General features: G+C 51.1%; 1 protein-coding gene across 1 annotated transcript in view; it reads left to right on the top strand.

Annotated features, from left to right (window-relative positions):
- IMPA2 (inositol monophosphatase 2) overlaps positions 1-26,108 on the top strand; it is a 44,698-nt gene that overhangs the window by 5,787 nt on the left and 12,803 nt on the right. The window contains exons 2-5 of the mRNA XM_081801601.1: positions 10,589-10,722; positions 18,984-19,088; positions 21,360-21,405; positions 23,598-23,706. Of these exons, the coding sequence (XP_081657727.1) occupies positions 10,589-10,722; positions 18,984-19,088; positions 21,360-21,405; positions 23,598-23,706 (394 nt within the window). The remainder of the gene's footprint in view (positions 1-10,588; positions 10,723-18,983; positions 19,089-21,359; positions 21,406-23,597; positions 23,707-26,108) is intronic.

Below are 26,108 nucleotides of genomic sequence, written 5' to 3'. Positions count from 1 at the left end.
TCATGTGTTGCTTGGCTTGACTATCTCCTGTTTTTACAATGGTGGTACTAAAATACTAATTAGAAATGTATTCACCCACTGAACAAATACTTATTGAGGAACTCTGGAAAGGACTGTACCTTTACTCTGAGTGTGATAATGAAGTTCTGGGCAGTCCTGTCTGGGGCCCTACAGGGCAGTCGGGAGCCCGCCCTGGTTGCTGTATGGGGCCCTACAACTCCATGGGGGACGAGCATCAGATATCTGATAGGGAGCTGTTCAAATAGAGCACGTGAGAAATGAGGGCGGATTGACTGGGCTGTAGCGAAGAAGGTGGTAGACAGCTGCGTTTCCCAGGCTGAATTGTCAGGCCTGCTGTTGGAGTGGACGCAGAGTGTGTGTGTGGGGTGGTGGGGTGGGCAAGGATGCCTTCAAGGGTTCAGGCCTGCAAAACTGGTTGAATGGTTTTGCCGTCTCCCAAGGTGGGGAAACAGCAGGAGGAACAGGTTTGGAAGTGGAAGTCAAGTGTGTTTTGAGCACGTCAGGCTTGAATTGCCAGGGGATTTCTAAGTGGAGGTGTTGTGTTTGCATCCAGAGTTCAGGGGAGAGGTTGAGGGTGGAGACGCCAGTTTGGGAGCCCTTGGCCTGGGATGGGATTTAAGGCCAGGTCCTTGGACCAGGAGAGAGCAGGTTTGTCCACCCACGGACTCCACCTTACAATGATCCCAAGTCAAGCTCCTGGATTTTCTCTGGGAGATTCCCAGATGTCAGTATGTGGAGGTCTTGGGTCACTCATTTCTTTCAGAAGAGATCCCTACTCCTCTCCCGCTGGGGCTCAGTGTGCCAGCTCCTGGAGGAAGGGAGGTGGTGGGTGGCACTTTCCCCACTGCCCACCTTCCGTCCCTCACCTCCCCTGGCCCCAGGTGGCATTTTGTGCCCCAGGTCCAGGCCTCCGGTTTCTGCCTAGCTCCACAGGGTGGGGGTCAGTCTGCACTTACAACTGTAAAACTTCTGCCAACATTTGAAACCTCCGCCAAGACAGAACTCCCGAGAGACAACTGGCAGGCACAGAGTAGCACCTGCCCTTTTTGGGGGCAATGCGGTCCAAGTGTCCAGGGCCCACCCCTCTCTGACCCTGTGTTTGAGGCCAGCTGGCCATTTTCCTTGTATGCTGTTGTCGGGGAAGAGACTTGTTCCTTATGCCCATTTGCTAACAGGAGCTGGGCTGGGGGATGAGAAGGAGCACTTTGTTTCAGAGACATTTGCATCTGCACTGACAGGAGGAGCCCGTGAAATCCCCCATCTTACTAAAGGGGTGGAAGCAAAGGCTGGTGGCACTCCCACATGGAGGTGAGTCAGCCTCTCTGTGGCCCTGAGATATTTACTTGCTAACCCAAATGGGGCGCTTGTTAGTGGAGAGGACAGTCTTCGGGGCTGAGGGGAGAGTAGCCTGAAATCTCACCTCTTAGCCAGAGCATGGAAATGATGCTGGTGAGTTCCAGCCTAGGCGTGGGAGGCTGGCTGGAGGAGCTCAGCCCTGACACCCTGAGGTGTAGAGAGGAGAAGGGGACTTTCCCCCCAACCCAAGGAATTTTAAAGAAAACTTTTAATAGTAAAATAATTATAAATTCACAGGTAATTGCAGAAATAGTACAGAGAGGTCTAGTTTCTTTCTTTCTTTTTTTTTTTTTAATATTTTAAATGTCTGATTTCATCCAGTTTCTCCTGATGGTTATATTCCCACATCATAGAATATTACATAGGAACAAAAAAGGATGAACTTTTTTTTTTTCAAAGATTTTATTTGACAGAGAGAGACACAGTGAGAGAGGGAACACAAGCAGGGGGAGTGGGAGAGGGAGAAGCAGGCTTCCCGCTGAGCAGGAAGCCCGATGCGGGGCTCGATCCTAGGACCCTGGGATCATGACCTGAGCCTAAGGCAGGCGCTTAACGACTGAGCCACCCAGGCGCCCCAAAAGGATGAACTATTGATACACCCAACAACTTGGATGGATCTCTGAGTGAAAAAACTCAAGTTTCAAAAGGTCGAGTAATGTACGATTCCATTCATATAACATTCCCCAAACAACAAAATTATAAAGATGGAAAAGAAATTTGTGGTTGTCAGTGAGTAGGAATCACATGAGGAAGGGGGCAGGGTGAGGAGTGTGACTATAAAGGGTAGCAGGGGGAGATCTTTGTATTGATGGAATGGTTCTGTGTCTTGATTAGGTGGTGGTTCCATGAATCAACACATGTGGTAAAAGGGTGTCCAGCTACAACACCCATTTTACCAATGTCAGTTTTTAAATTTTGATATTATACCATAGTTATCTAAAATATAACCATCAGAAGGGGACTTTTGCATCCCGGGTCCTCCCTGTCTCTCAGCCTCATCAGGCTGGAAACTGAAGGCTGGCAGGCTCACATTTTTCTCCCATGGGAGATGAGGGAAGAATTCAGCTGAGGGGCGGTATCCCATCCATGTGTTAAGCCAGTTTCAGGGTCTCTGTGTCCACTGTCCGAACCCCAGGGGGCCAACTCCCAACCCCAGGGGGGCCAGGGCAGTGCCTGGGCTGCCTGGGTGATACATTCGGCATGAAGTGGGCATTTCAGCCCCCACCCCCCACCCGCAGGCCTCCTGGGACAGAGGCCTAAGCTGATGATCATAGTAGCACGCAGGATGGCTGTGGTGGCGATCTTCCCAGGCCCTGGAAGATGGAACAACTTCCTGAAAGGAGTCATACCTGCTCTGTGACTTTAAAAGGAAAAACTAGAGAAGTTAGGTAACAGGCTTGGGGAGGGTAAGGAGAGGTAAGGGGGTCAGGGCAGAGAGAGAAGATGGACACCCCGAGGGGAGAAAGCCAAGGGTGGCACCTTGACTAAAGCCTGAGATGGAAGAGGAGAGTGAGGCCAGTGGGTGGGTGAGGTTTGGGGGGCGGGGCACAGGGAGGCCCTCAGTGGAGGGTGGGGTTGCAGGGGGGTGTCCTGCTCAGACTGACCAAGGTGAGTCTCCATGATGGTGTGGTGGGCGGCCTTGGCCATGAATTATAAGGTGATGGAGACCTCATTGTGGAGAGCCTGTGGGTTTCTGGCTCAGGCAGCTGGGTCGATTGCATTGCTTGAGAACTCCACACCGGTCAGGGACTAGGGAATCCCTGAGGGGGTTGGCTCTGGTCAGAGATGGAAAATTGGGAGTACCTGCTGTGGAATCCCTTTTCCTGCACTTAACAGCTATGTCCATGGGCAACTTTCCTCATTTCTTTGTGCCTCAGTTTCCTCATCTTGAACATGGCAAGATAATTATTACTATGTCAGAGTTATTGTGAGGGTTCACTGGTTGGTATGCATGACTGCTTGGAATGGTGCCAGGACAGAGTGAGCCCAAGTGCCACAGGGTGAGGACCCGGCCACAGGGATGCAGTAGGTGGGGTCCCAGGAGCGGCCCCTGCTGGCAGGGCCCAGCCTGAGATCTTGGACACTTGTAAGGAATGGCCTGAGGTGGAGAGGGTCAGGTGACACAGAAAAGGCAGCTGAGGTATGGGTGAGGGTGTCCCCAGGATGTGACACACGAGGTGGCCGGGTGCCTGGTGAGGCTGGTTCGGAGTCATGCTGGGGTGCAAGGAAGACAGTGGGCGGCGGGTGACGGGAGTTTAGAAAGTGGAGATGGCAAGTTGGAGGAAACGTAGCCATGAAGCTAAAGAGGGACAGTTACACTGGAGAGCTTTGAGACTCGCTGGCCTGTGAGCCCAGGAGAACCTGGTGTCCATGGCCCACCTCTGCTTTAATCAGCTCTTCCTCTTTCCTGTGATTAAGGTTCATTTGTGAGGTATTAGCGCATATTGACTGCTGACCCCTATGCTACATGATAGCCATGTGGAATTCACTTTGTAGGTTTTACTGATTGTCCTGCGTATTATGGTTTTCCAGAGAAACAGAACCAACCGGAAGCCAGCAAGTTCTGGTGGCCTGGCAGGCTGGAGACCCAGGGAGAGCCAGTGAACCTACTCAAAAGCTATAGGCAGGAAGAGCCAATGTTGCAGATGAAGTCAGCCGTAGTCTGCTGGACAGTTCTCTGTCAGAAGGATCAGGCTTTTCCCTCTGTTCAGGCCTTCAACTAATTGGACGAGGCCCACCTACATTCCAAAGGGCAGTCTGCTTTCCTGGTTAAAGTGTTAATCTCATCCAAAAACACCCTTGCACAAAAACCCAGACTAGCGTGGCCCAGGCAAGTTGACACATAAGATGAACCGTCACATCACACTCACTTGAGCTCGAATCTGTCTAGAACCTGAAACGTATGGTCAGGGTTGTCAGGACTCCACCCCCATGAGCCACGTTTTCTCAGTCCAACAGACCTGCTGCCTCTCGGAAGCCCCACTTCTGGCAAGTTCTCTAGGCGAACTGTTCCCTGGGCTCTGGGGCACACACAGGTTGCTCTGGGGTCTGGGAGACTAACTGTACAGCAGACTTGGGGACAGAAACACAGAATCAAGATGGTGCACAGACCAGAAGGAGGCATTGGGACAGGACCCTGACACTGACATTGAAGCGGATGGCGTCCCTTCTTTTAGACTGGAAACTCAGGTGTCAGTGACTAAGAGCCTGTGTTTTCAATGTTATGCACTAATAGAATGTTATCTGGAAGGAGAGACCCAGTCCAGGAGGTCTGTGGAGTGGATGCTTCGTTAGTGAGTAGCTGAAAAACATTAATTAAAAAACAGCATACACTGACTTAACTGCTGGCAGAATGAGAATGTTTATGATCTCCAGGAGTGAAAATAGCTGTAAAGGGCTGTGGTGGCGACCTGTCCTGGCAGCCTCGGGGGCCATCCCCCTGTGGACGGGCCTGTGGCGAGAATCCGGGCTGTTTGAAAAAATACAGCACTCTCTCACCGCTATTCCTTGCAGGGTAGGAACATTTATGAATTGAACTTTTCTTAACCTAGTACTTTGTCATCCCATCTGAGATCTGTACATTGGGTACAGGTTTTGGTTTTTTGTCGTAAGTCATTAAGTTCTGTCAGGTATTTGCCACAACAGAGTGGCATGGGTCTGAGTGTATATGTACACCATTTTGTGTCCCAAGACCTTTATGTAGGATTCCTCCTTTAATTCTTACAACCACCCAGTGTCTGAGGTGCGACTGTTATACAGATGAGGGAACTAGGGCTCCAAGAAGCTCAGTGATTCCCCCCACACGCCCCGCGGTCTCCCAGGTGGAATTCAGATCTGTATGATTCCAAACTGGGGGGGTATCATCTGTGCTCCCTAGTGATGCTATGAAATGGGTCCAAGTAGGAATTACATTCCACACAGGAATTTTTCATGTGCATTTACTCCCCGAAGAACTAGAAGAACTAGCATTTCCGAGTCCTGGGCAACTGAGAGGAGGCTAGTTTACATATAGCTTCCCCACACTTGGAAATCCATTACATACAATGCCTATTGCCTTGCTGGGCCTGGGGCCTGGGGTCTGGGGGGCAGGGTGGGGCCTGCTTAGTGAGGGAGGGCTGGGTCCTGGAGCTGCTCTGATGGAAGGCAGAGCTCCTGCCTTCTAGGAGCATCTAGTGGGAGAGACTGGGCAGTGCCTTCCAGTGATGTGAGTGTGCTGTAACTGAGATGTGCCAGGTGTTAGGGAACCACTGAGCCAAGAGGAAGGGCCTCACCCAGGGTGAGTGGGCAGAGGGCTCCACAGGCGGCTTCCTGGAGGAGCCGGGTGGGAGCAGGGTCCTCAAGGGCAAATGGGGTCGGCCCCTGCAGGAAGAAAGGAACTCGTGTCCAAAGACAAAGTGTGGAAGGGAGAACAGCAGAGAGTGACTGAGGGTGGCAAGGGGGACGAGTGCCACCCAGGCTGGCCACAGAGGTCCTCACCCATAGGACATGGGCCTGCCGTCCTCGTGGGGGACCCAGCAAGCCACAGGGGGGTGCCAGGAGATAGATCTGCTTTCCGGAGCGGTTGCTGTGCTCGCTGTGGACCACACTTCAAAGGAGCAAGGCAGGAGGAGGTTTGGAGGCTGGTGGTGACAGGCCATGGGAGAAGGTTAGCAGAATTTGGTTTTGGAAATCATTCAGAAATGGGATCTACCTATCTGGGTGTGTCAGCGGGTGAGAGGGAGGAGTTAAGGTGTCCCAGTGGATGGGACCCAGGGCCGGAAGCAGCAGCAGCGGGTGAGAAAGAGAGGGCTGGCCACCGCACCCCACCGCAGGTTGCCAGTGAACACGGACAGCGGTGTGGCCTGCCCTGCCGCTGGGACACGGGGTATGCAAGCTCCATGGCTTTCCTTGTGGCACATGCCCACATCGAAATGATCATAGCACAAGAGTAATAAACATTAATAGACACAGACAAGAAATATTTTGAAAAAGCACATGATTCAATACTCTCCTCCTGAATCCATAAATCTCCCCTCTGTGTGATTTGTAGTGAGGGGCCTGGGTCCTCCGGAAAGTGTGCCCAGATGACATCAGACCTTCCCCAAACTGCCCACAGAGGTCCTGAGCATGTAGCCCCTCAACACCAGAGTCGGGTATATTTTGGATCTGGAAGACCAAATGCATAAATACCAGGGCCATTAGATACAGCTTCACCAGAACACTTGCTGGAAAGTCTTCCTGCTTGAGTTACCAATCAGCTCAGCCTGTAGCAGCCAAGAAATCTTCATTCAGATGTCTCCCAAGACCTGATCGTGGAGCAGCCCCTGCGTAGGGTGCAAAATCTACCTGTGGGAGGTGGATACAGAGACAGGACAGCCGGGGCTCCTTCACCAGCGTGGCCCGATGTGGAATCCCAAGAGGCCAGCTGTCTGGTTTGCACAAGTTCCCTAGCAGCATGCTTAGAGACTGATGCCCCTCCGCCTGCAGAAGTTGGAGACTCGTCATAGAGGAGGTGATGTCTGAGCTGAGTCACAAAGAGAACACATGGGCCAGAAGAAGGCTGGTGGTTCTGTGTGGAGGGGGGGAGGCTTGAGGGTGAATGATTACTTTGGCTGGAGCATAGCAGTCATGGAGTGGGGGGTGGGGGGGACATGAGAATGCAGAGGTTAGGTGAGGCCCATTTGTTAGGTTGGTGGTTCGGCCTCCTTCACAGACCAGCGACAGAAGCAAGGCAGGTTTCTTTCTCTTTCCTACAGCAGCCCAGTTAGAAGTCTGGGGAATAGGGGCTCTGCTTCTCGAAGTCACTCAGGGATCGGGGTGCCTTGTCGCTTGTTGCTTTAAGGAGGTGCTCTCTCCCCACGTGACCAAAGCTGACCTCTCACCACAGCCACATCGCCAGCTGGTGGCGAGGGGGAAAAGGACAGGAGGGCGTAGTGTGCAGAGTGGCCTTTTAAGGGTGTGACTCAGAAGTTGCACATATCCCTTCCATTCACCCCTCTTGGGCAGAACACAGGGCCACACCTCCCTGCACAAGAGGCAGAGAGATGTGGACTGTTGAGCCTTGCTAAACCTGGGGCTTCTGTTCGTGAAAGAAAGAAGAGAATACTAGCTATTTGGGATCAAATAGTCTCTGCTAGAGATCAACTCTCAAGAAGCTATGGTTATGTCACTTCCGGGGGTTTTGTATCCTCAGAGTGCTAGGGAGCCACGAAGTGCGTTATGCTGGGAAGACCCATGCCTAAGATCAGGGGTTTAGCAAGCCCTTCTGGCTGTCGTGTGGTAAGTGGACACGGGTGTCCTAAAGCCGATTGGGGCTGGCTACAGGAGGTGGGGCCACTGGATGGAGGCTACAGGAGGAGACTCCAAGCGCATCTTAACTTTCTCACACGGTCACCAAAACCCACAGTGATGTAAAACAAAGAGACCAAGGTGGTCAGTGTTCATACACAGTAATGGTCCAGTTGGAAAAAATGTGCAGAATCTACTCAAGCAGTCTGATGTGTATTTTCTTCATGATTCAAAGAATTTTGTGTACCTGCTCTATGCCAGAGACGATTCTAGAGGCAAGGGGTCGTGGCAGGGAACCAAAGCGAGCGGCTCCTGCTCTCCTGGGGAGACATACCGTCAACAAAGGGACAAACAGGGTAATTTCAGATGGCACGAAGTTCCAGATAGACTAGAAAATATAAAGTCCCTGGGACAGAAAGAGATTTGGTGAGGATCAGCCAGAAGACCAGAATGGCGGAAGGATGGCGAGCATGGGGGTGGCCTGTGGGAGGTGAGATTTGTAGGTCTGGGGCTTTTTCCTAAAGCCATGGCAGTTGTTGGGCAGTTCTAAGCATTAATGTCATAGGAGCTGATGCATGTTGAAAAATTGGTCTAGTTCCACCACAGAGACTGCAGGGTGCATGGTTGGAATCCCAACACTGAACTGTGTGAATGCTCAACGAGACACGTGGGGAGGGGCAAGTGTAACATGAAGCCCGTGTCCCCTCAGGGTGGCGGTCCCTGGACTCGTGTGTGGCACTGGGTCAGAACATCCCAGCCCCCTGAGGACCCTTCCTCCTTCTGGGGTTTGAGAACCTGCTCTCAGCCCAACTACTCCAGTGTGGCCCCCAGCATCGGGGTCACCACAGAATTTGTCAGAAATGCAATGTCAGACCCCAAACCCCACACCTACTTGACCAGTTTTCATTCCAGCAAGACCTCAGGTGACTCATGCACAGTGAAGTTTGAGAAACTCTGGTGGCATGTCGTCTGGTCTTCCTCTCTCCTTCCCTCTAACCGTATGCATACACACCCCACACACAACCACACACACTCCCTTCACACCTCCCCACACACACAAGGGACCACACCCGCATCACATGCACATATACATAAACCACACACATCACATGCACACACATAAACCACACAGGTACACACACAAATACACAAATGACATACCTCACATGCACATGCATAAACCACACAAACACCACGTACGTGCACATATAAACACACACCACCACACACACCCCCATGCACCACGCTGAATTGCCGTATAAGATACAAGCTCATTGCCAAGTGACCTATAGAGAGGTGGTCTGGACTAGCCCAAAATTCAGGGATCCCTAGAGGACAAGGCAGTGCTACATGAGTTAGATTTGAGGAGTTTCAAATCTGTAAACAAGGAACCTGTGGAGATTCATTTGGTGGGAACGTACTGTGTGCAAATAGACGTTTTAAGAAGATTAATTAGCCCGACTGTGCTAAGCAGGATGTTGCACATAGAAGGACCAGGAAGGTCCCAAGTGGCAGATAGTCTGGGGACTGGCACAGAAATGTTAATGGATTCTGCGTGAGCGCTAGATGCTTTGTCTTTTGCATTATTTATAAAATTACACTTTAGATTTTCGTACTATGTATCTGTTAGCAACCAAGATGAAAAACAGAAGGAAACCTGTCCAGGCTCAGCACTGTTGGGGCTGGCACTGGCAGGGGCCAGTAATGTGACGAGCATGAAACGTGGGGGTCGTTCGATGTCTCGGGGTCTCCTGCTTATTCTTTAAAATTCCACATGCAGCCCTCCTCCTCCCTGCAGACTTGGGGGTCATCTCCTGCTGTCCTCTTCAGCACCGTCAGTACCAGCACAGGCTGGACATGAAGCAGGCCCGCGGGAAACATGATTTAAGGTGGACGGGTAAGGCTCATGGGGGGCAAAGGATGTGGAGTCTGGGTAACTGAGTGACTGATGGTGCTTTGGGAAGAAATGCAGGATTTTGGGGTGGTAGCCAGTTTTGGAGGAAAGGTCTGAAGTCGTTTTTAGGTGTCCTGACTTTGTCGTCACGCTGAGGGAGACACTGAGTTGTTACAACAGACGGAAATGGAAAGAAAGGCCCAGGCTGGAGAAGGAGTGCTTTTTATTTCACAGAGTAGACCTGGTCCTTCCCAAAGTGTCCTGTGACTGATTAACCACTCCACATGCCTTCCTGTTTGGGCCTTCCAGGGGTTTCTGGAGCTGGATTGGGCTGGGCAGAGAGGCACCGGGAGGCACCCTCCATGCCTCGCCTCTGTATTTGGCTGCAGCAGGTTTGCACTGGGTAGTCTGCCTGTGAGCCCAGACCAGGGGGTCAGCGAGGTTTTGGGGTTGAAGCCAGCCGGTAGGCGCATCCGCCCTGGCCGGTAGGTGTCACCCTGACCAGAGCGGCAGGGAGAGCGTGCCTTCCTGGTAAAGTACCTCTTAACCTCTCCCAGGTCTCCCCATTTGAATGTTTATAATCTGGATTCAAGAGCATGTGATCCACTCCATGTGATGCGTAAGGTGAATTAGGGAAAATACGTTTTTACAGTGAGAGCAAATTCTTGGGACTCTGGGGGCAAAGGTATGTTAGTTACATCATCTTACATTGGATGAAGCTTCATGCTCTTTAGAACCACTTCATGCTCTTTTTTCTCTTCCTTCAAAGAATAATTGCTCCACAGGTAGGACAAGCTTCAACAAGTTAGCCCGTCTTTCTGGTGAAAGAACAGTCGGTAGTTAGGCTCACTAGACGCCCCAACAGGAGCTCTTGGGTATGATGTTAAGCCCCCACGGCCTGCCCGTGATGGAAGCAGCCAGTGGCCCTCAGACCCACGCCCGCCACCCACTTTGTTCACAGTTGACGCCCAGGAGGCGAGAGTATGTTTGGAGGACCAGGCTGCTCATCCATTTCACTGCCTCCTGTACTTTTTTGTACTTCTATTTCAGATCATCAGAAAAGCCCTTTCTGAGGAAAAACGCGTCTCCACAAAAACATCAGCTGCTGACCTCGTGACAGAAACAGATCACCTTGTGGAAGGTTTAATTATTTCTGAGCTGCAGAAAAGGTTTCCTTCACACAGGTAGGTGTGTTCCTCCAGAAGGGACCCCGTTAACATGCTGCCATTGTCTGACGCGGGGTGCCACGCCTCTGGTCGCTGGGGGCAGATGTGAAACGGAGCCTCACAGTCGGCCCCCCGTGTTTTGATCGCATGGTAAACATAAGGTTTTCATTCATCTTTTTTTTTTTTTTTTAAGATTTTATTTATTTATTTGCGAGAGAGAGAATGAGAGACAGAGAGCACGAGAGGGAAGAGGGCAGAGGGAGAAGCAGACCCCCCGCCGAGCAGGGAGCCCGATGCGGGACTCGATCCCGGGACTCCAGGATCATGACCTGAGCCGAAGGCAGTCGCCCAACCAACTGAGCCACCCAGGCGCCCAATGTTTTCATTCATCTTACTGTCATCTTGACAACGCTCACGTCAGTCTGTTACCTTACAAACACTGAAAAGGCTCCACTTCTCTAACATGCTCAGGGGAAGTGCTCTGCTCCCCTCTGCTAAGCCACTTGACATTTTTCTGGGAGGACTTGGAGCAAGTAATGTTCCCTGCCTGTGTCTGCATGGTGGCCCCACGCAGACTTTCCAAGAGGGATGCGTCCCCAGGTGCACGTCTGTTGGTGCAGCCCTGCTGGTTCTCAGGGACGCGTTCTCCCCTGTCAGGCCAGCACATGTGACAGGGAAAGCTGCTCTCCACCCTAGAAGGCCCTTATGAGGACTCCACCTTCTCTAGAGCAGAAATTCTTTTTTTTTTTTTTAAAGATTTTATTTATTTATTTGACAGAAAGAGACACAGCGAGAGAGGGAACACAAGCAGGGGGAGTGGGAGAGGGAGAAGCAGGCTTCCTGCCGAGCAGGGAGCCCGATGCGGGACTCGATCCCAGGACCCTGGGACCATGACCCCAGCCGAAGGCAGCCGCTTAATGACTGAGCCACCCAGGCGGGCCCCCCCCCTTTTTTTTTTAAGATTTTATTTATTCATTTAGAGCAGAAGTTCTTAACGCTTTTGGGGTCACCATGTGGAGAATTCAATGCAAACCATTAATCTTTTCCTCAGGAAAATTCAGATATGTACGCAGCATTTTTTTTTTTATTAAAGATTTTTATTTATTTATTTGAGAGAGAGAATGAGATAGAGAGCATGAGAGGGGGGAGGGTCAGAGAGAGAGGCAGACTCCCTGCCGAGCAGGGAGCCCGACGTGGGACTCGATCCCGGGACTCCAGGAGCATGACCTGAGCCGAAGGCAGTCGCTTAACCAACTGAGCCACCCAGGCGCCTGTACGCAGCATTTTGCATCTAGTTCCAAGGGAACCCTAGACCTCAGAGGAAGACTCCCCTTGAACTCTGGGCAAAGCAGGGCAGTCCTCAGGCCCTCCCTCACCCCTGGAGCTCTGCAGAAGAGAGTTGGAAATCCTCTTCCTGACAAGGGAGGGCTCCCTCTCCTTAGGGGAGGCTGCCTGTGGGATTGGATTTCTGGGTATGGATTGCTGATTACGGTAAGGTTCCATGTTTGATGGGCATACACAGCAGAGACGTGGAGGGTGGTCTCCCTCAGCATCCGTCTGGCACAGGGTGGGCGCAATAGAGTTTTTCCCTGTGAATGATTAAATGAAAGAAGGGACAAGCCAGCATTCAAACCTACCTCCTCTTTCCCCTGTTGTTTCCTCTTAACTGGTTAGGTCATCTCAGGGTCAAAATTCTCTCTGCCAATGGGTCGTGTTTGTTTTGTTTTGTTGACAACCTTTATTTGTGAGCGCCTGTTATTTCCTACTTCCTTATTCAGTGTGAAGTCAGGATTCCTGACACCTGTTAGGATATTTACAAGCTCTAAAACATTTATGATTTTTTAACTTTTTGAAACGCAAGTTAAATGGTAATGTCAAAAGAATTCTATAGATTGCTTTTATTCTTTGAGAGGAAAAAGGACACAGTAACCAACATGTTGTTTCTGGTTGAGGAACTGTTTTGGTACTTGAGGTTTCTGTGGTATTGGCCCAGGTGGCTGTGGCAAAAGTGAGGGCTGGCTCGGCTCTGTGGGGTCCTGGTAAAGGCCTGGAGGTCACTGCAAGACTAGACATATTTATCAGGCTTCCGGAAGGTTTCAGTTAGATTACTCCTGAGAACCCCAGTTATGGACTTACATATGTGCTGCATGTCTTGGCAGCAGTTGCTAAGTGGTTTGGGTCCACTCTTGTGTCAGTATGGGGCATGGATTCCATTTGTACAAGGTGTATTTAAATATTCATTGCTGCATATCCCCGGATAAAAGTCAGTGTGTTATATGAGTGATCGTACCTGCCCAGGCCCCCCCACCAGCCACCCCCACCCCCGCTCTGCCCTGCAGCCCGGGGTCGCCAGGGGATCGCCAAACTCGGAAGCCCCCTTAGAAAACCATTGACCCAGAGCAGTGGACCCTACCTAGGGTGTGTGCCAGGCTCACGTGGGCTTCTCCAACCTGCTAATGCCAGGCCTCCTTCTCTGAAAAAGCCGTGGGAGAAGCAGATACACACACCTGACCAGGAATCCATGATTTAAAGTAGCAGTTCCCAAAGCGCCTCCAGCTCATACTGGCCAGGCTGGGATGGATGAGATGTGGCTGCCCCATGGTCACTTCTGGCTCTTAGCCACTTGCTTCTCAGCTCTGAGGGCAATACCAGGACTCGGGGAAGCCTGAATGTCCTTGTACTCTGCTCGGTTTGCCTAGAAAACTTAGGTAGATGAAATCATTTCTCAACATATCTATGCCAAGTGTGGAGTGGGTTTTTTTTTTTTTGGTTTTTGCCAATGACTAGGATTCAGAAGAATTTGGGAGCATTTAATTGTATTTTAGATCATAGACAAATTGATAAATTTGCAATGAGAAAACATTGCATACACATAGTAAAGTAGCGTATTGTAATTTTTCTGCATTCAGAACAATAAGTTAGCATAAACTGGCCTATCGTCTTTTTTTAGGAAGGACTCCCTGTTATTTTGAGCTTATGCTGGTCCCCATTTCTAGTCATTTATGAAACTATTAAAGAGTGCAACTGTTTTTTTTTTATTTTTTTTTATTTATTTAACAGAGATAGAGAGCACAAGCAGGCAGAGTGGCAGACAGAGGGAGAGGGAGAAGCAGGCTCCCCGTGGAGCAGGGAGCCCGACGTGGGGCTTGATCCCAGGACCCTGGGACCACGACCCGAGCCGAAGGCAGCCGCCCAACCGACTGAGCCACCCAGGCACCCCAGAACAATGTTTTACACTATGTCAGGTTATTGAATTATGTTCCATGGCTTGAAAATGAATAAAAATCAACAAGATGAAGCCATTTAATAAATAATGGCATTCTAATAATGTGTTTTCACGGCTTGGTTAACGACAGAGATATTGTATAAAATCTTAGGCAGTGTTAGAGAAGTCTAGAAGTCCTTTGAATGGAATTACTGTTGGTTTTGTAGAACTCGTGAATACCAAGAGCAATACCATTGACGTAAAGAGGAGTCTCCATACAAGTCACCCAATGTCTATCGATGTTACTCCCTGTGTCAGACCATGGCTCAGACAATGGCATCTTTTAGCTAGCAGCCACCAAGTTATACAGGGAGATCACATGAACATTTCCTAAAAATCAAAAAGTGATTGAAAATTACTAAAATGACTTAATAAATTATGCTACAAATTATATCACATGATTGGGAGTTTTATAATATATAGGTTTTTTTTTTTTTTTTAAGATTTTATTTATTTATTTGACAGAGAGACACAGCAAGAGAGGGAACACAAGCAGGGGGAGGGGGAGAGGGAGAAGCAGGCTTCCCGCCAAGCAGGGAGCCTGATGCGGGGCTTGATCCCAGGACCCTGGGATCATGACCCGAGCCGAAGGCAGCCGCCCAACCGACTGAGTCACCAGGTGCCCCAAGAGTGCAACTGTTTTTTTAATAAAATAAGCAACAACTTGGCATAGGCTCCCTGTTTTATTATTTTATTGTACTCATTTCTGAAATCCAAAGTCTGTGTCCCCGATCTGGAAGATAGGAGTACCCGAGAACTCTAGATTTAAACTTGCTACTGCCCGCAGCTTTGGAAAATCACCCGTCACCCGTTCTCAGGGTCTCAGCCTCCTCATCTAGGACCGAGGCACCCAGCCAAGGTCATACGGTGGTAATGACAGAAAGCAAACCAGCAGGTCGAGGTGGACAGTTAAAGCACAGTATTGGCATTGACCACATTAGCTCAGTCTCCATCCAGGCCTGCCTTTGTGGGGTGCCTAAACCTGTTTTTAGTTGATGATTTTGAATCAGGTCCATGTTCTGCAACTTTGGAAATAATTCAGTAGCATCACTGAACCATATTTATATACACCCTGTCCATGTCCCTTTTGTCTGGGTTAGCGCAGGCAGAGCGGGGAGAGCAGCCCAGCCGCTCAGTACACCCAGCTGCCTCCTCTGTCCCGGTCTGGGCTCCCCTCAGCAGGACGCGGCCTTGTCCGTCGTGGTGACTCCCAGGCCCTGTGGCATGCCCTGTGTGCCCTGGACTTGGAAAAAATATGTTCCTAGCCACCACCGGCTAACGCTTGCTTTCCACCACTTTCGCACTGTTTTGCGCCGGGCACTCATGTCATCGGGCCGCGGAGCCTGCTGCAATGGTGGCCAGGCCTAAGAGCATTAATTGGCTCCCTAGTGAACCGAAGGGTGACCCTGACCTTGTCACAGAATAAACAAACCAGCCAGGGAAAAAAGGCCTAAACACACTTGGCCGTCAAAATTATAAGGGTTTAGGGGCGCCTGAGTGGCTCAGTCGTTAAGTGTCTGCCTTTGGCTCAGGTCACGATCCCAGGGTCCTGGGATCGAGCCCCGCGTCGGGCTCCCTGTTCGGCGGGAAGCCTGTTTCTCCGTCTTCCACTCCCCCTGCTTGTGTTCCCTCTCTTGCTGTGTCTTTCTCTGTCAAATAAATAAATAAAATCTTAAAAAAAAAAAAATTATAAGGGTTTAGAGGGGGAAAAAATTATAAGGGTTTGTTAGGACTCTAAGGAAAAAAAAAGTAGTTAAATTATGCAAAAAGATATCATTCTAACTTGTTACCAAGCTTTGAACCTTACCCCAGTTGCTGCTTTCCTCTTGTATGGTAGATAGGTTTATGAAAAGGCCCTTGAGCTCCCTAAATTTAGGCACATGGCTTGTTTTTTTTCTATTTATGTTATGGATTTTATGTAGCTGTCCAAATGCTTTTATTAAGGTCTCTGTTATTTCACACCTCCGTCTGTCCAAGTTGATTTCCCCACTCCTTCTACAGAGAGCTGAAGAATGTTCTCTCTGCTTCCCACATGAAGACAGTCAGGTTTCAGTGAATAAACTACATCCCTCCTCATATACCAGGGAGGTATTTTTGGTGCCTCAGAGGAGGGGACACGGGCCAAGGCCCTGCCCCAAAGTGTCACCCATGGGTGCGAAGCAAATAGCGAGGTGACAGACGTTCCTTCCCCCTCCGTTGACTTGGGCAGCTGAGTAGAGACAAGAACTCTTGGGCATGAATCCACTGCTGGGAAAGTCCAGGGCTTGGTGTGGTTCCTTTGAGGGCTTCCTACCCTACCGGAAATGCTGTGCAGGACAAAAGCTGTGTCAACAGGAGCATTGTGGGTGCTGCTTTGAACATGCTGCTTGGTGACCCTGTAGACCGCATCCGTCCCACCTGCTCTGCTAGTGAGCCAGCAGCACTCCGGGCCCTGCGCGTCCTGAGAAGCCACACCGGTGCGCCACGGGCATGCTCCCTGACGGGCGCGTCCGCTGCCAGCCCTGCAGAGATGCTCTTCCCTCTTCCTTCAGTGAGACCCCACAACTCTAGTAGGTACCAGCTTCCCACTTAAATCAGGTTTAAAAAGGAAGAAATTTCCACATTCCTCCTCAGTTCCTAGGAATTTATTTTTGGATGTGAGTTACTTCCATTTCTATCTTGACCTACTAGTAAGTCGTCTCACTGCTTTATCAACCTTGTGCCCAATTTAAGATTTGGCACTTGATCCCTATATGTGTTTGTTCTTAGGGTATGGACCCTTTTCTTTGGAAACATAATCACAAGCCATTGCATGGGAGGAAAAGCATGTAGCTATAGAAGAAGACATTGAAAAGAGATGTAGTTCCTTAAGTCTTTGGCTAAGCAAACTTGGCAGAGCTCATGCCACGCATAATCATCAGTGATTCTGCGTGTTCATCACCTGCCTCCCCACCATGGTCAGGAGTCACAGCCTGCCCGGCTTGGCTCCTCCAATTTCATGTCTTTCCTGACGCCGTGTCTGCGGTGTAGACCTGCCTGCCTGGATCACATGATCCAGATGACCCAAAACTCCGCGGAGGGGAATGAGGGGAGGGGCACAGTTCCCAGCAGGAGGAGGGGACCAGGAGCATGCATCCCTAGATTGTAAGCTTCTGGGCTCGGGCTGCTGGCCCAAGCTTTCTCTGCACTGCAGCTGTTCTTCAGGGGATGGATTTCTCAGGCGCCTTCGTCGGTGCTGCCTGCCCCCAGTGCTCTGCCTCTCCTGCGGGGGTTTCTCCAGGGGCAGCAGCTGGGGTGGTGGAAACACATAACCGGAGAATGATACATGTTCACTCCTCCCACACACGGACCGATTTCAGATCCTTTATCAGAGAGAGGGGGTAGACAACTCTGCGTGTGCATGGACGGCGTGACTTTCATAGTCCGTGAAATGGAAAGGGGTGGTCCCAGATGAGTTACGGGGCATGTGACGGTGCTGGGGGGCGAGCAGTGACATCAGAATGCACTGGTTCTTCTTTCTCAGTGTTGCAGTTGAGGACAGCACTTGAGATGCAGCTAGTGAGAGTAAAGAACTTCTTAGTTTTTTGAAATTGCATTTAATTTCAGTTATTTAAATAGTTTGTTAATTTAAATTATTTAAATAGTTTGAACCAGTAGCTCATTGGTACCGTGTTGGGGCGGAGCGGTTAGAGGTTTCCAGCTCAGTGTTCTTATTGACAGTATGATGTCCATCTCATCTGCAAGTTCGTTGTTGCCACATCTTAGGACACCTGGTTCCTCTAGAGAAAGTGGTTTCCGGGCGCTTTGAAGCCGAGCAGGAGGGGCCAAGCAGCTGCCTGATGACCACAACTGACGACACACCAGATGCCACAGGAGGACAGATAAATGAGCAGGACTCATGTATCCTTCTCAGGACAAACATACTGTCTTCAGGTCTCCTTTTTCTCCAGTATAGACTGGACATAGCATGAGAACCTGCTAGAAAGCTCTCCACGAGGCCTTGTATTCACGCATAGAACACGTGGTTGCTCAGCACCTGCCGTGGACCAGGCCCTGGTGACAGGGCAGTACATGGGACGAAGGCCCCACTCTTGGTGGACCTGGGTTTGTTACGTGACAGAGACGTGGGCCAAGCACTCAGTGTGCCAAGCCCTGTTGAGTAAGCTTTCGATCGGGATGTGTTTTGCTTATTTGGGTTCCTAACGGGAAATAGCTTGCTCAAGTGAGGATGGTTCCAAGAGCGTCTGTCTGCAGAGGCCTAATTGTAAAGGCAGGGCCCGGGAACAGGGGCCACTGTCGCTGGTGCAGGACAGCATGCAGCCTGAGTCCTGGGCTGGCTGTGTTCCTACAGGCTGGGGGGTACCAGAGCATGAAGGAGAAGGTGTGGCCCACCGAGGGGCTCCTAGGCCAGATACCAGGGTGGAAAGGGCCTCAGGAGATACGGCAGCTCCTGTTGAGCCCAGATGGTGGGCGGATACAGTTGTCACCTTGTCTTCAGTTCAGAGGAGGCCAGGCTGGGGACAGACCTGGGAGGTGTCAGCTGTAGGTGACATTCAGTGCCTCGGGTCCAGCTTCAGTCCACGCCAGCCACAGCACCACTGGTGGGAGAGCTAAAGCCCGAGTCCTGGGCTCTGCTCCCTGGCCAGTGTTCCTCGTGCTCTATCATTTGTCTTTGGCCTTTCCTCCTCCAGACTAAAATTAGAGCAGAGTTTAGCTTTGCGTGATAAGGTCTGTTTCCCAGCATTCTTCATTCTCATATTTGTCCCCCTGGCCCACTCACATGTCCCGATGCTTTCCCAAAACTCCTACGTTGAGGTGTCACTTCATGTTTTCTAAGTCCTGCTGAGTAAGTAGGCTAGCAGACAGATCGAAAAGCAGATGATCCTTTACAGACTCTGCCTCTGTTTGACCCAGAGAAGCCAAAATGAAATCTCTGCTGTGTCTGCTTTGTCTTTGATGGGACCAGAAGCAGTTTGAAGCGCTTTGTCTTGAGTTCTTGGCGAGTTTTCTCAGGCTGAGCCCCTGCCCACCACAGGTTCATTGCGGAAGAGTCTGCAGCCGCTGGGGCCAAGTGCGTGCTCACCCCCAGCCCCACCTGGATCGTCGACCCCATTGACGGCACCTGCAACTTTGTGCACAGGTGAGCATCAGCACGGGCCGCCCCTGTTCTGGCCCTTAACCTGTCCTCTTCTCTAAGACTTTGTCTTTTCCAAAGCAGCATTCTTTGAGGCAGGAGCATATAAACAAACCGCTAGTAGGTTGATAGTCTCATTAGAAAGGTGGTCTGTATTGATCTTTTTTAAAAGGAGGTTCTCCTTCTGTGAGATACTCTCAGCATGTAGGAGATACTCATTTGTTTAAAACTGTTGTGTTTGTCATCTTTAAAATGTTGGGTTGAATTAACAAGGACCCCTTAAGGAAGCCCCTGGAGAAACGAGCAGGGCTATGAAACAAGCATGTGCAGCCCAGCAGCCTCAGGAGCCCGGGTGTAGACAGCAGCACCCGAGGGCTGGCGTTCCAGAGCTGCCCGTGGAGGTGAGAGTAAGCCTCATGCAGTCATGAGGCGGGATGAGGAACCCACTGGCAGCGGGCCAGGCCTAGTCTGACTGAGCAAATAACAGCCAAAAAGCAGGAGGTTTCAGGGAGGTCAGAGAGGCCCTCGGGGGGAGGGGAGGCGAGCCGCAGCTCAGGGAGGTGATAGGGACGCGGCCTCGACTCCAGAAGCTCTGACCAGTGCGGGGGCTGTTGGGGCTGTCCAAGGACACAAGGGCACTGAAAGTGACCTGGTTTCCACAGATGGTTGGTTCTCCGACACGAACACACGTGGGGCCTCCTGGAGAGCTGGTTGGCGCAGGTTCCGGGCCCCTCCCCGGGCCCTTCCAGGCCAGGCACCCCTGCGTGTGCATTTCTCAGCACACAGGCAACACCAGCAGTGCAGAACCCCACTCTGAGAGCCCCCTCCCCAGATGAGCAGGAAACACTCCGTTTCCTTATATAGAGTGAAAAAGTAGGAGCACAGCCAGACTAGGGTGGCCTTCGTTCCCGGTGCTGTGCTCTGTGTTTTGCATCAAATCGTGTGTTTATTTGTAAGTATGTAAAGTCATCCTGATCTATCGTGTTAATCATCACCCTTTTCTTAACGTGGCTTATCTTGAGAATGTAGTCGGTCATGCCCACACGTTGCCTTTTGAGGCAATGGAATAGTGCCATCTGGTGACCGCAACAGCGTCAACAGACTAATGTGAACTAAAGCGTCACACACACACACACACACACACACACACACACACACCCGCCCCGCCCCGGGCAGGAATTCGGTGGAGTCTCAGGTCTCCCCTCATAGGTGTGTTTCGCTGAGTGAAGCTCCCGTTCTTCTGTCTCACTTGTCAGTGCTGTGCTGGTAACGGGGACGGGGGCGCTGAGCCGTGTCATGCGGCAAAACCTGCACAGCCACCAGAGGGCCTCTTGTGGGCCCCGGTGGCCCTCAGCTTCCAGAACACCTTGAAGGGCCACAGTGCGGCGGTCCCTGTGGCCTAAAGACATCAGAAGCCTTTGCCCACTGCAGCTCAGGTAGTCTGTTCATTCTCGGGTCCAGCAGCGTCACGGCTGAAGCAGGTGGGGGGCGAGAGCTTTCCCAGGTACTAAAGTGGAGCCTGGCGTGTGGTGTGTTTGCTCGGGGAGCCAACCACCCGATGACCGTGCCGGCCGCCGCAGCCTCAGTCCAGGCTTACCTCTGCGGAGGACTGGTTTCATAGTTTTCCTGTAGGTTAGAAGTACCCGGCTTCTCCTTCCTACTTGCTGGTAAGCTCTGCTGATCTTCACATAAAAGACAGATTATCTTGAAGAGGTATAGCAGTAGCAACAAAATCACAAAATAAAACCACGGGCAATCTGCGACGTCACAGCCCACCTCTGATGGCCTAGGCCTGCAGTTGGCCGCTTGGGAGCTCACTCAGGAGACAGGGTGGGGGGTGTTGTCACCCAGATCCGGCCTCTGCGGGGAGGCTATGATACCGCCTCCTGGGGACCCCTCCTCACCTTACCGGGGACATGGGTCTGGCCTTTTTGGAGGTCTCTACTGTCCCTTTATGTCTCTGAAAACTGGACAGCTGATCATTAAAATCCCTCTCAGTTGGGTACTTGATGGTCATTGTTGAATTACAGCAGTTGTACACGACTTTCAGAATACTTCTTTCAGGGTCAGCTGTCTTACACACCGCTAAGCCTGTTTGTCTTGGAAGCAGTTAGTGAAATTGTGGGAAGGAATTTAAAATGAACAAGCCCACCCGCACTGTAGAAAGGTCCTTCTGCACCTCCAATGACAATGTTGTGTAGCCACACAGAGGCTCCTAAGAGTTTGCATGAGACGGTTTACGTTCTAGAGTGTAAACCATTCTGTTTTTCTTTGCAGATTTCCCACCGTGGCAGTGAGCATTGGATTTGCTGTAGACCAAGAGGTACGTGGTGGATGGGTTCCCCGAGGCCAGTGGTCCTAAACCCCTTGGGCCTGGCTTAGCATCATCCTTTTTGGATTTGGTCCCCATACTCCTGTTTTTCTGTCTTTGTCATGTGTCTTAGTCATGACTAGTAAATCCAAGCATGTGTTTTTCAGATCCAGGAAAATAAACAAAGGAACACTGGTTTTGGGGTGTGTGGGTTTGAGGCTCCATGGCCAGCCCACCCCCGTGGTGGCAGGCCCTTGTTGCCCCCATGGTCTTTCTGTGATGCTACTAAAGAAGCATGGAAAGGAAAGTTCTGAGCAAATACTCCACGTTAGTCCCCCTCTGACCCCTGGGGCGTGTGATCTAGTCCCACACAGAAGAAACTCCTATTTTTGGAGGACATTTTTAATCCCTGTCTTTCATTAGTTCTTCTCCATCTTTCCCTAGCTGTTAGCCTGAGAACACGGCTGCCTCAGGGTTCCCATCACCCTTGGAGCTAAGCGACAGCATGAGACCCACATCAAGGGCATTAATCAGTTTAAGCAGCAATGCTGAGGAAAGACTTCACTTCTGTGCAGTCACCATAGTTACATTTAAATAGGACTGGGGGTTCAGTGTTTTCCAAAAGCAGCCCTCCACTAGGCACTGTTTTCTCGTCTTCATCCTCAACACTAGCAGCGATTTCCCTGGCATGGAGACCCAGGGATGTTTATACCTGCATAAAAGGTGAAGGTGAAGATACATAAGAATTTTAGTATCAAAATCTGGTTAAGGAGTTACATGCTCACTTGTTTCTCTGTTCGGTGTCATTGAGACCAAGTAGGAGGTTGAGCTATAAGCTCAGAGGGTGAGACTCATGACGGCATGTCCGTAGCTGGGTGGGGAGGACAAAACTGCGGTGAGCGGGCAAGGTCTCTGGAGGCGAGGCCTGCAGCTCCGATGGGCCTGGTGTGAGTGTGTGCAGGTGGGCCGGGCGTGTAGTGGAGGGCTCTCATCAAGGGGCGCATTCCAGCCTTCCTCACCCTTTTCTCCTTCTGGCAAAGGCCTCCGGGCCACCCGACCACCCTGGGGGCACAGGGTCTAGAGGCCCGCATGGTTCTAGGACAACTCTGATTTGGAAACCCCCTTAAAGCCAGGGTGGTGGGAAGGAGGGAAGATAGTTAAGTGTTGCTGGAAAGCTGACTGAATGATCCTCTCCAGAAATAAACCCTTTTCCTGCATTGTCAGGGAGTCCATCCCACTGTGGTCGAGCTCACCCCAGGCCAGCCGAGACTCTTCCCCAGAGACTAGGCCCGGGTCTCTCTCCATTTTCCAGCGAGACGAAAACATGGCCAACCCCCAGACCACACACACTTGCCCCTGTTAACCCCGAATAGTGACGAGTCGGTGGAGGAAAGAAACAAAGCACAGGAGTGTAAGGCAGCGTTTTTTTCCATGCTCGCCTCTTCTTTTTACTGTTTGCGGCTGGGAGGCTGCTTTCTGAGGCGTTTGTCACCTGCTGTATGCAGCGTGGCAGTGGTTTGGCGCCCGCCTGCTCAGCACCGCGCCCCTCCTTGGCGAATCACCTCTCCTGCTTGGCCGTCCTGGAGTCCGAGTCCATAGGCTTTACAGGTGTATTCTTAATTCTTCACACGTCAGCAACTTTGAGGGTTTCTATGGGGGTGCGTTAGTCACAAGTAGCCTTCCCCAGCCCCCACCCCCCAAAACAGAGGCCTTTCTGAAGAGTTAAGCTTTTTCAGTAACTTCCAGTTACTAATGTTTGATTATGAGGTTAATTTTTTTTTTTTTAAGATTTTATTTATTTATTTGACAGAGAGATAGCGAGAGCAGGAACACAAGCAGGGGGAATGGGAGAGGGAGAAGCAGGCTTCCCGCAGAGCAGGGAGCCCAGTGCGGGGCTCAATCCCAGGACCCTGGGATCATGACCTGAGCCGAAGGCAGAAGCTTAACGACTGAGCCACCCAGGCGCCCTATGAGGTTAATTTTTAATAAAGCTGTATTCGTTTTAATACATTTTTAAAGGCAGTTTGCTTTCATGTCCGGTTTTGAACCGAGACACTAATTTTTTTTCCAACTCCCTTTTGAAAGGTAGTTTCCATTACATTGGTCATAACACCTAGAATCCTCCCCCTTTGAATTACTGTGTTACTGTCTCTGTCAAATTAGTGAAGCATGTTTGTTTTCCGTCCTGCCCCTGCACCCCGCAGCTTGAATTTGGAGTGATTTACCACTGCACAGAGGAGCGGCTGTACACGGGCCGGAGGGGCCGGGGCGCCTTCTGCAATGGCCAGCGACTCCGGGTCTCCGGGGAGACAGGTGGGGCTTCATGCGGCTCGTCTCCGCTCCTTTCAGAGTGAGAAGTGTGAATGGAAAATGCCAAAATCACCATCCTGGGAGACGGTGCTGGAACTCCCCTGCTGAGGGTTCAAGTGCTTTAGGGACATTGCGTCCCTGAGGACCTGGAAAGCCAGCCAGTTCTGGGTCTTCACGTTTTTGTGGATGTGGCCAGGAGCTTTAAATAGTCTCGTTCTGTTTTACCCTCGAATATTTCAGCTTTCATGCTCAGAGAAACCCAGTCACCAGTATGGTTTGGTCTCTAGCAATCCAAGGACAAGGGCAGAGTCAGAAGCGTGCTTGGGCCCTCAGTGCGTCCAGGTAGACATCGGTCATCCCGACGTCCCCGGGGCAACGTCACCCAGATGCAGTCCGTGGCCCCCTGGGTGTGGATGGACTGCCATGGGTTCAGTTTCCATAAGATGGGTGGCCATGGGAATGAGTTGTGTAAATAAGTGGTGTTTCCACACACCACAGCGTTATTCCTAAACCAGAACCTCAAGGACATCCAGTAGCTTCTATAAAGCGACTGTGGTTATGTCAAACTGCGTATAACTGCGTATCGGTAACAATACGCCAGCTTAGGTTTTTCGGCGTCTTTTGGGCCTTTCTTTCACACCGATGATGTCAGTGGTATTTTTTCACATTGTGGGACAAGCACCGTACTGTAGGGGGGAGAAGTCAAAGACGAGCCCTAGCCTCGAAGCAGCTAGATGAGGAGAGACTTTGAAAGCTCCCTCATGTCCACGTTTGGGTCTAAAAAGGTATTAAGCACAGTTGCTGCGAACCTCTCACTTGCACATTTCCGCAGCAGGACATCATGAGGCATGCTCCCCCTGTCTTCATTCTTCCTTTTCTTTTCTGCCTTGTCTTCCTCCCTGGATGATACCTGTGTGTCTAGATGGCCTCAGAGGCAGTGAGAGGAGTATGGTGTGTCCCTGCCCTCCAGCTGCCCCTCAGTGAGTGAGGAGAGTGAGTTCTCCAGCTGTGATCTGTGGTCTGGCGAGAGCGTCGCCGATCAAGGGGCCCTGGGTGGGTGGGCAGACAGGAGCCCTGTGTTCCTAGAGCCGGCAGTCCAGCCCCGTGGGGAAACCAAGGAGGCTCCCCCAGGGGCCCCTGGGAGTCACACGCATGCCCAGGGGAAGGGGAAGATCACATGAGCCTTCAGACAGAGGTGGGACCAGCAGGACACGCTAACCAGTTACTGCTTCTGAGTCCCAGAGAGATTCCAGAACAGCCTCCAGCCCTGCCCCATGTCTCCCTCTCCCAGAAATGTTTTGTTTGGCTGTACAAAAAGTAGCATTAATTGTAGGTACACATGCCAAGAGGTAACCACTCAGGCCAAACTGTAAGTCAGTAGTGAGGAAGCATGTCATTAAACACGCTTACGTGAGCTTTGCTCTATATTCCATTCGGTTAGAACACTCAGCTCCATTCACACACACTTGGCTTCCTGGTCGGCTGCCTGTGTGGCTCAGTCATGCCTGACAACTTCACGTCCTCAGCAGGGCTCTCAGCCCCACGTGGGCAGGACCTTGGGATCACCTCTACATCTGGCCCGTCATAGGCCCTCTGGTCCTGCGCAAACCCTGCCACAAACCCCTTCTGCAGCACAGCCGGGGCTCCCGCCTGTCTCAAAACCGCCCATGTTCTGGAGCTCATTTTTTAAAAATTCTAAAAAGAGGCTGATGTGCTGTTTTCGGCGCTGGTCGTTTAGTACTTGCGGGGTGACGAGGTTTCTATGGAGAGGACAGAGCGCACCCTGCGGCACAGTCGTTAGGTGTCATGCAGACCTGGTTGCGGTCCCGGTTCTGCCCCCCCTGCAGTGCTGTGAGCTGTCAGTTAGCCTCCCGAACCTTCGTCCTCACGTGCTGGGCGGGGTGACATGATGGGAACTGAGGACTAAATGCAGTTCTACGAGGGAAAGTGCTCAGTAAAGTCCCTGGTACGTGGTACCCAAAGATGAGAGTCGTTATCAAAGAAGAAACTTCAGTCTTTGCACGAGATCCTTAACGCCCATTGTTAAGGTTACGACACATTTCTGGAGGAAACAGGACGCCCACCACCGATCCTTCTATCTCCTTTCCTTACTCCTTTTACACCTTTCCAGGAGGCTTTCACTTACAAAGTAAAAAGCAAACAGAACTACACTGGGTGGGGTAGAGGATTCAGTTGAGGCCAGAATTTCAGTTAGAACCTTTTTCTTCACATCCCACCATGCAGAATTTCAAACATATATAAGGTAGACAAAGTACAGTCAACCCTCGTGACTCACCATGTGTCCAATATTGTCAACTCAAGGCCGACCCTGATAGCGCCACCCAGTTCGCACCACCCCCAGCGAGTCCCTGATACAAATTCCAGACTAAGTATCACTTTCTAGT

This window comes from Leptonychotes weddellii, chromosome 13 (assembly GCF_054177405.1).
Source record: "Leptonychotes weddellii isolate Sample4059 chromosome 13, ASM5417740v2, whole genome shotgun sequence".
NCBI lineage: Eukaryota > Metazoa > Chordata > Mammalia > Carnivora > Phocidae > Leptonychotes > Leptonychotes weddellii.
This window is presented reverse-complemented; position numbering and strand designations above follow the sequence as displayed.